The following is a 12,102-nucleotide window of genomic DNA, read 5'->3' on the forward strand; positions in this document are numbered from 1 at the left end:
CATTAAGTTTGCACGTCTGAGTTATAGTTTGTTTTGTTATTGAGAATGGATCTGTGGTTTGAGGCTAGGTTCAATTGGACAACATACATGGCTGGTTGTCTGCTTCCGCTAGAAGCTTAACATCAATGGACTTACAAAACACCTCTTTCACGTCATGACATCAACAAAACAAGGGAAACGGTTCACAGAATTCACAGTTCGGTTCATATCACGGTTTTGGTTTCGCTACGTTTTGGGTAAAGCAGGGGATGACACAAGTGACTATAAAAAAAAGTACTCATATATACATATGAGGAGCTCTTTTCCAAAACGCTATGAATCCATTTGAATATCTTTCAGGAAAATGTCATTTTTTACCTAGACCCACATATTTTGTTAATATTCAATTCATCCTGTTAAAATGGTTTGTTCGCTCAGTCTGAACATGTTGAACAATGATTTTTAAATCAAACAATATTGTTGATTATAAATTCAAAGTTGTTATTTTTTTCAAAACACTATTAATCCATAAAAGAAAATTCAAAGCGCTGTTAATCCATTAATGGTTATGTATTATTTTTTTTAAACAAGAGAACATGCAATATACGATATCAGGGACTCATCTCATTCTATAAATGAATATAAATCAAATAAATCCAAATGCATGGAATAAAGACCTCCACACTCGGGGCCACTCTCTGCTCCCCCTAGTCCGACAAGGTGAACCCTTTCGGCCTCACACACGAGGTGGTCCCGCTGCCCTGGGGGGTCCACAAGACCTCCACACTCGGGGCCACTCTCTGCTCCCCAAGGTCCCACAAGGTGAAGGCAAAAAATAGGTTTGGCGCTTGTCTCGGTTTGGAAACAAACTGCATCTTGCTGTACATTTTTAACAAGGAAATATAGTGATTTGGCGTTTATCGCGTTTTGGAAAAGAGCTCCTCATATAGACACACACACAGACACACACACATGTATATATATATATATATATATAATTTGTATATGTGTATATATATACACATATATACGCATACATTTATGAATATATATATATATATATATATACACACACCTCAACAACAACGTTATGAATACATCAACAACAAACATTGGATTCTTGGATCCAGATCTTACCAAAGACAAGCAGCTCAGCGGTGTGATTGGCCGTGCCAGCACTGTTGCTCGCCATGCACAAGACCGTGGTCATGCCAGACCTCACTCCTCTGACGAAGAGGAACCCCCTCTCCACCCAGGCCTCCGATTGGTCGTCTGTGCCGTTCCTCTCCAGGGGCCTGCCGTTGTGGAGCCACTTGACGGTGGGCTCCGGCGTGCCGCTGGCATTGCAGGTGAAGCGGGCCACTTGGCCCACGGACAACCGCTGGGTAGAGGAGTTGAACTCTGTGATGCTGGGGGCCTCCTCCTCCGTAGGCCTCACTGAACCAGAAGAAACCAGGATGAGATGAGTGAACGTTTCCAACACCTATCCAGAGATGCACCATCAGACACTCCCTTCACTCTCTCCTAATACCTGTCCACTAGAGGGCGACCCAAAAGATTCTGACCCAGTTTTCTCACCTGCCTTTTCCTAAATGATTGAATAACACAGCAGTATCTACAAAGATTTCCCAGGGAGGGGAAGACACTCCCGCTCAGAGATTAACGAGTCGGGGTGGAGCTTGTGGAGGAGAATGCAAAACCGCTAACCAGCTCCAATTGAAACTAATGAAAGCAAACACAGAAAAAGACGCTATGTAGATGCTAGTAGTGCGCATACAGAGTAAGACATGAGTAATGGGCCCACCTGACACCCCGTGCATAACCTCAGGACTAGGCATGTGGATCAGCTTTTTTTTTTTAAATATATGCAGGTTTAATATATTTAATATATGCAGGTTTAATATATTTAATATATGCAGGTTTAATATATGAGGGTTAGTTAAAATCAGCTTCTAAATTTCTTGCAATTCTTGCTATTTCTTATATGCCATCCTAATCATTTTGTCAAGTTTGGTATTACATAACCTTTAATGCCGTTATAGCCTGTCCTACAAAGTATTTGTAGGACAGTATTCTGATCTCTTGTCCATCATATTCAGGAAGATATGATTTAAACTCACTGAAGTGCAGGGAGATTAGGAGAATACTCAGCAGTCCGAAGATCAGAATGACAATGCTGCACGACTTCAGGGCTGTTAAAGAGTAGAACACACACACAGATTAATGTACACAGAGATATATTCATACTGCATGGCTATCATTCACAGTCCAGACAGTCTCCCTACGGTCTGCAGAATCCCTCCCCGTCTTGAAGAAACACCTGAAGACCTCTACTGAGAACAGCTTAGTAAGTGATGACTGGTACTGTGGCTCTTGTGTTGAGTTTAGAACACACTTAAACACAACGAGTACTGGTCTCTAGCATACATGTTATTATTCCCTCGTTATTAAAATATAGGCACACATACAGCAATACATACAGTAATACAGTAACACATACGTAATAAAGTAATACATACAGTAATACATAGGTAATCATACAGAGGGGGGAGGGGGGGGGCAACATGTAGCCTGCGTGTCACCAGGGTCATTAACAATGGCTCGCGCAGAAAATATAAGGATATGTATTCTGGGATCATTTTAGATATGTTCATAGTAATTATAAACTTTTTTATAAACTGTATTTTTTTGAATTCCATAAGTCCCCTTGATATCATTTCAGTTAAATGAGCAGCCTTTATATATATGCATTAAAAAAACGATTGGCACACAATGCTTTTTTTTTATTATTGGCAGGACATTACAAATGTTGGGGACCCCTGCAGTAAAACACACAAATACACACATACATACTTAGATACATGCAGAAACATATATACACACACAAACACACACAGTAACATACTTATATACATACATACAAACATACATACATACATACATAAGAATACACACATACATACTATACATGCAGACATAAACATACACACACACACAAACATAGATATACACATAAACATAACTACTTACATACATAAAGACAGATACATACATGAATATAGATACAGTTCATACACAAGCGTTTACCAGAGATGGGGACTTGAGTTAGAGACTTGGAGTCAAGTCGCAGTTAATTTGCCCACACAGTGACTTGAGACTCGCCTTGAGACTCGTCTAATAACAAGTATGCAAAAGACAGTACTTGTTCTGCTTAAGTGTGTTCTAAATCGTCCTCAAAAGACAAGTCCCAAAACTCGAGATTTGGGACTTGCGAACAATCATATTTTTGTTTATTTTTTTGGCGCATTAACCTTCAGGAAATGTCTGAAGAGATGATTATAATTCCTGGGTGTGTGTTATCCTCACAGTCTATTGTATTATCCATTATAGCTCCTTTCCCTAACTAATCCAAACTAAACTCTGTAATTCTCTGTTTCCATGCTGTCACGTCATTTCTTAAAAGGCATACAGGGAAAGGCTGTTTTCAGGGAAAGGCTGGAATAAGGCCTGAAGTGAGGGAGGAGTTGATGAGGGTGGTGAGGAATGACAGTACGTCACTCGAGACAACCTGGAGGAGTGAGGGGGGGGGGATTGATTCAAGGGGGCACGTGGCGTTGTGGTTAGACGTAACTATTCTGTTGACATCAACAGAGGAGAGAGGGATAAAGTTGATAAAAACAGAGGTGGGGATAGGGGGAGGGAGAATGGCTGCAGGGGTAAAAGAAGAGCTGATGTCCTTCACCTTCTGGGTCAAGTAGGTCACAAAGTCATCAGCTGTGAGGGAGGAAGGAAGGGGAGGGGTGAGGGGTGAGGATAGCCTAGTCCTAACTAGACCTTCGTACTAATTTCATTCATACCGATGGTCTAGAACTGCTATAGAGACAAACCATTGCTCACTTGAAGGCGGGTGCTGTTGAAGTTTAAAACCTATTGGCTCTGCCCAGTGCCACTCCGGATCTGCCTTAACCAATCGCTAACATTTGGTTGTGACGTATTTCATGCTTAGCAAACTCCTTCACCACTAACGGAGCCAGCTGGAAAATTAAACTTTTCCCGAATCCCGTGGGAAGAAGCACCACAACATCTTCACCACCAACAAAACTAAGCAAAGCCTGTTCCTGCTCCGGCTTTAATTGATCGATATTCGGCAGAGTTTCCACAACAAGGCAAGGCAAGGCAAGGCAACTTTATTTATATAGCACTTTTCATACACAAGGCAGACTCAGAGTGCTTCACATATAAACATTGTCATACAATAAAAGAAAACAATAGTTAAGTAAAAAGTAAAATAGCTAGAAAATAAAGGCAAAGTTTAAAAAACATTTTAGAAAGGCAGAGTTAAAAGAAATGCATTTTAGAAAGTGAGAAAATAAAGGCAAAGTTAAAATAATAAATATTTAAGATTTAGCAGAAAGCTAAAGCAAACATAAAAGTCTTCAGTCTTGTTTTAAAAGCTGTCAGAGTTGGGGCAAGTCTTAAATCCTCAGGGAGTTTATTCCAGCTATTTGTTGCATAGTAACTAAATCCTGCTTCCCCATGCTTCGTGTTGACCCTGGGGATAATTAACAGATTGGTCTCAGAAGATCTTAGTGGCCTAGAAGGCTTATGTAGTGGAAGCATATCAGTTAAATATTTTGGCCCTAAACCATGTAGGGATTTATAGGTTAGCAACATGATTTTAAAATCAATTCTCTGACATACAGGGAGCCAATGTAATGATTTAAGAATTGGTGTAATATGTTCACATTTTTTGGTCTTTGTTAGAACTCTAGCAGCGGCATTCTGAACAAGCTGTAGTTGCCTTAGAGTTTTTTTTGGGAGACCTGTAAGGAGACCATTGCAGTAATCAAGCTTGCTAGTGATAAAGGCATGTACAAGTGTTTGTAAGTCTTCGGTAGACATGAGCCCTCTAAGTCTTGCTACGTTTTTAAGGTGATAATATGCAGATTTTGTAACTGATTTGATGTGACTGTCGAAATGTAAATCTGAATCCATGATAACCCCTAGATTTCTGGCTTTCATTGAGGTTTTCAGGGACAGAGATTGAAGGTGTTGGGTAACTTTAAGCCTTTCGGTTTTAGCACCAAATACAATTATCTCGGTTTTGTCCTCATTTAGTTGAAGGAAATTTTGGCACATCCAGTCTTTGACTTGCTCAATGCACTGGCACAACAGATCAATGGGCTGATAGTCATTTGGTGATAAAGATACATAGATTTGCGTGTCATCAGCATAGCAGTGATGGTCAATATTGTTATTTTGCATGATCTGCCCTAGTGGGAGCATGTAGATGTTGAATAGAGAGGGTCCTAAGATCGAACCTTGTGGGACTCCACATGTCACGTTTGTTGATTCTGAAACAAAGTCGCCAATGGAAACAAAGTAGTTCCTATTTTGTAGGTAGGACCTAAACCAATTTAAGACTGTGCCTGAAAGCCCCACCCAGTTTTCTAATCTGTCCAAAAGTATTGTATGGTCTACAGTGTCGAATGCAGCACTGAGGTCTAGTAGCATTAGTATTGAGATTTTGCCAGAGTCTGTGTTAAGACGGATGTCGTTTACAACTTTAATAAGGGCAGTCTCGGTGCTGTAAAGGGGTCGAAATCCAGATTGGAAGGTGTCATAGCAACCAGTTGATGCCAGGAAGTCACTAAGTTGCTGGAGAACAACTTTCTCAATGATTTTACTTATGAAGGGTAGATTTGATATTGGTCTGTAGTTGTTAATAATAGAGGCATCTAGGCTCCGCTTTTTTAAAAGGGGTTTGATAACTGCAGTTTTTAAGGCTTTTGGAAAGTGCCTGATTGGAGAGAGTTGTTAACTATTTGCAATATGTCTATTGCTAGGCAGTCAAAAACATTCTTAAAGTGGTTGGTAGGTAAAGTATCAAGGCAACAGGTGGATGGCTTCAGTTGTGTCACAGTTTCCACAAGAGTTTTAGAGTCTATGACATTAAAGCATGTCATTGCCATGTTACTTTTGCCTGGATATGGTGGTAGTCCAGCATTTTTGTTTAAAGTGGAGACATTGATGGCGCGTCTGATGCCTTCAATTTTATCAGTATAAAATGCTGCAAACTCATTGCATTTCTGAGTGGAATGAAGGTCAGGTGGAATTTGTGTTGGGGGCTTGGTCAGTCTGTCAACAGTTGTAAATAGGGTTTTGGCATTATTAGTATTGTTTTTAATGATATTGGAGAAAAATGTTTCTCTAGCACTTTTTAAGTCTAAATTGTAGGCACAGAGGCTCTCTTTATAGATGTCATGGTGAATATGAAGTTTTGTTTTACGCCATATGCGTTCAGCCTTGCTGCATTCTTTTTTCTGGGCTGTCACAAAAGCAACTTTTCTCCAAGGTGCCTTTTGCTTTCCAGAAATCGTTTTAACCTTATAAGGTGCAATGACATCTATGACTTTCAAAATTTTCAAATTAAAGTTTTCTAAAAGATCATCAGCAGAACATGGGTTGAGAGGTGGTAGCAAGGAGATGGCCTTTTTAAAAAGTACATTAGAATGTTCATTGATATACCGTTTTTTGACAGTATTTGATTTTGTCTGTATGTCGGGAATAAAAGATATATTAAAGAAAACACAGAAATGGTCAGACAGTGAAGGATCAGTCACAGAGAGATCTGAAACATTGAGACCCTTTGTGATAACCAGGTCTAGAGTGTGCCCCTTACAATGAGTAGCCTCTTTCACATGTTGAGACATTTCAAATGTGTCCAAAATGGTAAAAAGTTTTTTTGCACACTTATCATTAAAATCATCAGTATGAAAATTGAAGTCACCAGTTATAATTAGACAGTAAAAGTCTGTGGAGATGCTAGACAATAATTCTGTAAAGTCATCGAAGAAATTTGCAGCGTATGTGGGTGGCCTGTAAATAATTAATAGGAGAACTCTGGGGGAACATTTCAATACAACACAAAGGTATTCGAATGATGGAAAATCACCAAATAGCATCTGTTTCCCCTGAAATACATTTTTAAATATAGCAGCAACCCCTCCACCTCTTTTTCCAGATCTACATACATCAAAAAAGTTATAGTTGGGAGGAGCTGTCTCTATCAGAACGGTTGCACTGTTATTTTGTTCTAGCCATGTTTCAGTTAAAAACATAAAATCCAGTTGAGAAGTGGTAATAAAATCATTAACTAAAAAAGATTTGTTATTAAGAGACCTAACATTAAGTAGACCCATCCTGATGGTGTTATTGATAGGCTTTAAGGTTGATTTGGGTTTGGAGGGAATAGGTATGAGATTTGAGAGGTTAGCAGTGCGTCTAAGTTTCCCTTTGTTTACTCTCTTAGTGATTACAGCAGGAATGCAAAAGTTGCCATGTTTTGATGTAGGCAACCTTGCTTTCAACAGATTATGCAAAACTTCCTTTGTGCTGTGTCTACGGCTGAACCCAACAGACCGAATAGCTTCGTTAGCATCTTTCTCCATGGTCTTCCTGCTGCTTCCTGGTATTCGTTTGACTACAACTGAAACTCGCGCACGACCTGTACGTCACTGTTCTCAGGCCACGCCTCCTGTTCGCTGATTGGAGGGACAAACTTGAGGGAAAATAATCGTTCGAACATGCACTACTCCCAGACCGAAGTACTGAAGGGAAATGAAAATTGAGCGGAAGTACGGAGGCGGGCAGAACCAGGCTAGGGTGAGGAGGGAAGAGAAGATGGAAATCAGTTTCCTGTGGTTTGAGGCGGAGGAGTTTATTTTGGTCTGGAAGAAGGCAGATTTGGTTGTTGACACAACAGAGGTGAAGTCAGAGAGGAGGTGAAGGTAGTAAGAGAGATCATCAGGACAGTCTGATCTCTTCCATTTCCTCTCAGCTGTCTGCAATAAATCTGTCTATGCGGTCATCAGGTTGGTCTTTTAGGCTGAAAACGTTTGCTAAATGTAAATCTTGAGATGTAGATCGAAATATTTGTTCTACTGGTTTATTTCTTTTAAATTCTCTAAAAAGGGCACCTACCAAATCTTCTCTTCCTGGTCTCCTCCCGGTCCAAAAATGTGTCCTCAGGTTCCATAGTGAGTCCAGAGTCCAGTTCAGAGATGGTGTCCATGGTTCCTCTCTGACAGCTTCCACTGCTTCTGCTCTCAGCTCTGCTTTATTAGCTGGAAAAAACAATGTCACATGTTTTCATTTTGACAAATCATCAGCTTGCAATCTGATACCATCAGTGTCAGGTAATTTTTTTATTGTACTCTTATCAGATGACTTAATTTCATGCATTCATGCAACACATCCACACACACACACAAAATATTATTATTCATATCATATATAATGTAAAGATACAAGATATATCATGTAAACATACAACTTATCACATAAAGATAAAACATCATGTAAAGATACAAAATATATCACAACGATTAAACATACAAAGGGAGAATACAGCAGGTAGCGTAGTGGACATGTCTAGGAGTGGTCAAGCTGTACACTAGAAGGTAGTGGACATGTCTAGGAGTGGTCAAGCTGTACACTAGAAGGTAGTGGACATGTCTAGCAGTGGTCAAGCTCTATACTAGAAGGTAGTGGACATGTCTAGGAGTGGTCAAGCTGTACACTAGAAGATAGTGGACATGTCTAGGAGTGGTCAAGCTCTATACTAGAAGGTAGTGGACATGTCTAGGAGTGGTCAAGCTGTACACTAGAAGGTAGTGGACATGTCTAGGAGTGGTCAAGCTGTATAGTGGACATGTCTAGCAGTGGTCAAGCTGTATACTTTAAGGTAGTCTAGTGGACACGTGATGGTGATGAAAATGAAGTGGAACCAACAGGCTTGTCCTTCTCTTTCACAAACTCCATCATCATCCTCAAAAGCTTGTTTATTTTGTTGAACACACACACACTGTAAACCCGAATAAGTTACCAAAACTCAAAAAAATTTAGGCAATCGATTGCCTCAATTTCTTTAAGTTGATTAACTTAAAAGTCACAATTTTCCAGAACTTAGTAGGTTTGATGACTTCCACTTGTACCTTTTGATAACTGAATTAAAATGCTCATTCAGCTCAACTCAAATATTTGCTGTTAATATGACTTAATATTTTTTTGTTAAGGCAACTGAAATATTTTCCGTTAATATGACTTGAAAGTTTCCATTTTTCAAACCATGTCATTAAGTTATGTTAAATATGTTTTGTTTGTTTACTTAACATTTGACTCAAAACTTATGTATTAAATTGAGTCTAACTGACTTAATATCTTAGTCATCAACATCTGCTATTGGCACACTGCAATGTTAAAATGAAATAAACCAACATTTATAATAAAAAAAATATATATATATATAAAATAAATTGTTGAGCTGCAAGTAACTGTACAAATTATACAATACATAAAAATAAAAACAATCTGATTCTAGCCTTCCAAATGTGTTCTGTGGTCACTAAAGGCTCTAGGAAATATATATTGATCACACAACTAATCAGTAAGAAAAATACGTAATCAAAAACAACAAATACCAAAATGAAATCTTTCATTACATAAAAGTATTATTATAGTAGTATTATATAGTATTATTATTATATAAAAGAAAAAAACACTGCTTTTGGCTAAGGCCCAAGGCAACAGGGTAGCATATTAGATGAAATTATATATATATATATAAATATATAACAATTCTTTAGACAGTTTAAAGGTTGTATCAGCGATTCTAGCAGGCCGTCAGAAAAACGCGTCTCTGTAGGCAGCCTGTGCTCCGAGATCACACAGAAAAACAAATGGTACCAACCACTCCAAACCAAAATAAATATTCCAACCAATCACCGACAAGGGGTAGGTGTTTGCCTCCACAACACCCACCCCTCGTCAGTGATTGGTTGGAATATTTATTTTATTAAGGTCCTTACAGTGAAAGAGCTTTAAACACGCCCCTCATTAAGGTCATTACAGTGATAGAGCTTTAAACACGCCCCTCATTAAGGTCCTTACAGTGACAGAGCTTTAAACAAGCCCCTCATTAAGGTCCTTACAGTGATAGAGCTTTAAACACGCCCCTCATTAAGGTCCTTACAGTGATAGAGCTTTAAACACGCCCCTCATTAAGGTCCTTACAGTGATAGAGCTTTAAACACGCCCCTCATTAAGGTCCTTACAGTGATAGAGCTTTAAACACGCCCCTCATTAAGGTTCTTAGTGATAGAGCTTTAAACACGCCCCTCATTAAGGTTCTTAGTGATAGAGCTTTAAACACGCCCCTCATTAAGGTCCTTACAGTGACAGAGCTTTAAACAAGCCCCTCATTAAGGTCCTTACAGTGATAGAGCTTTAAACACGCCCCTCATTAAGGTCCTTACAGTGATAGAGCTTTAAACACGCCCCTCATTAAGGTCCTTACAGTGATAGAGCTTTAAACACTCCCCTCATTAAGGTCCTTACAGTGATAGAGCTTTAAACACGCCCCTCATTAAGGTTCTTAGTGATAGAGCTTTAAACACGCCCCTCATTAAGGTTCTTAGTGATAGAGCTTTAAACACGCCCCTCATTAAGGTTCTGAACGATAATCCAAAACCTAATCCAGTGATACTTCTCACAATAGCCAATATTTCTTAAACAAAAAGGTCTTATTTAAAGTGAAAAGATACAAAGATACGACTATCAAGTAATAAAGCCTATACTCAAACCTCAATATAACTTCATACAGTACAGGGTCTGGCAGACATCTGTCCTCCCTTCATCCAACATTGCAACTCTAGATGCCAGCTTAGAGCTGTAAAAGAGATCCTGTAAATTAGATCACGCCAGAATGTTGTAAACAGGATTACAGGTAACATTTTCTTATTGTCTGGCCGTTTAGTTTAAAAGGTGTTGATCTTTGTCTCCAGAAAGAGAGAAGTAAGTTTTGGGAAGTCTAATAATCTTCCCCAAACACAGTGGAGCCGAGCAGCGAACATAAAGGGGAAACACACCCTGTCATTCTAGTCCAGGGTCCGGAGAGAGACAGAGACAGTGGACCATTGGTGACTGTCTGTTCTGCTAACGTCATCATAGACAGCTGCTCAGGGTTACATATATAAAGACTACACAGATATGTCATGTTGTTTTACTTTGATTCATTCTAACACACATTATGAACACACACAAACCAGTTCATAGAATGATAGCACATTGATTCAGATTCATATAACATACTTTTATCTTTACACGTGTTATTGATTGGTCCATTTCAGTCTACTTTATGGAGCAAAGGTCCATGCTACACGCCACCTAGGTGGTCTGGGATACATTTACTGGAGTTTAAACGGTATAAGCATTATCTTAACTACATGACTGAAATCAGTACGGGAAGAAAGCAGAGTCAACGAAGGACCACATTCTGAGGGAAACCCATGTGTCACTCATTACACCTCCTGATAGCCCTCTGAAAGGAGGTCCTCGTCTCATGTTTAGATTAGAGCTGAAACAAAGTCAGTTGGAGACTTCACCCAAACGTACAGTCACTCTGAGACCCCACCCAAACACAGTCAGTTGGAGACCTCACCCAAACGTACAGTCACTCTGAGACCCCACCCAAACACAGTCAGTTGGAGACCCCCCCCCCCCACATTGTTAGCAGAGGCCATTCCCAGAAAACAACTTCAAACATAATCACATTATTTGTTATATTCTCTGTACTCACCGTCTAATGTTTCTCCCAGACCTCTCGGTTTAAAAGGTGTTGCTCTCTGTCTCCAGAGAGAGAGAAGTGACTCCACGTCGTGTGACTTTGGTTTGGGCTTGTGACTTGGCTTTCACTTCCTGAAAAATACTTTGCACAATATTACTCTCTCTCTCTCTCTTGTTGTCTCTCTCTATATTTGTCTATGTGTCTCTCTTTCTCTCTCTGTCTGTCTGTGTGTGTCTCTCTCTCACTCTCTCTCTGTCTGTCAGTCTCTCTGTCTGTCTCGTTGTCTCTCTCTCTGTCTGTCTGTGTGTCTCTCTCTTTCTCTCTCTCTCTCGTTTCTCTCTATCTTTGTATGTCTCTCTCTTGCTCTCTGTCTGTCTGTCTCGTTGTCTCTCTCTCTCTCTGTCTGTCTGTCGGTCTTGTTGTCCCTCTATCTCTCCCTCTCTCTATCTCTGTCTGTCTGTGTGTGTGTGTCTCTCTCTCTCTGTCTGTGTGTTTCT

The 12,102-nt window shown here is 39.7% G+C and overlaps 1 protein-coding gene across 1 annotated transcript; it reads right to left on the bottom strand.

Moving 5' to 3' along the window:
* Window positions 1–656: 656 nt before the first annotated feature.
* LOC311374968 (uncharacterized protein) lies at window positions 657–11,749 on the bottom strand (the record flags this gene model as incomplete). Its single annotated transcript, XM_084490691.1, has 5 exons — window positions 11,618–11,749; window positions 7,963–8,105; window positions 2,100–2,171; window positions 1,153–1,416; window positions 657–779 (listed from the first exon to the last, which is right to left on the bottom strand). Coding segments are annotated over exons 2-5 (550 nt in total), but the record flags the coding sequence as incomplete, so codon positions are not given.
* Between the last annotated feature and the right edge of the window lie 353 nt (window positions 11,750–12,102).

This window comes from Micromesistius poutassou (assembly GCF_964030765.1).
Source record: "Micromesistius poutassou genome assembly, contig: SCAFFOLD_6153, whole genome shotgun sequence".
Taxonomy (NCBI): Eukaryota; Metazoa; Chordata; class Actinopteri; order Gadiformes; family Gadidae; genus Micromesistius; species Micromesistius poutassou.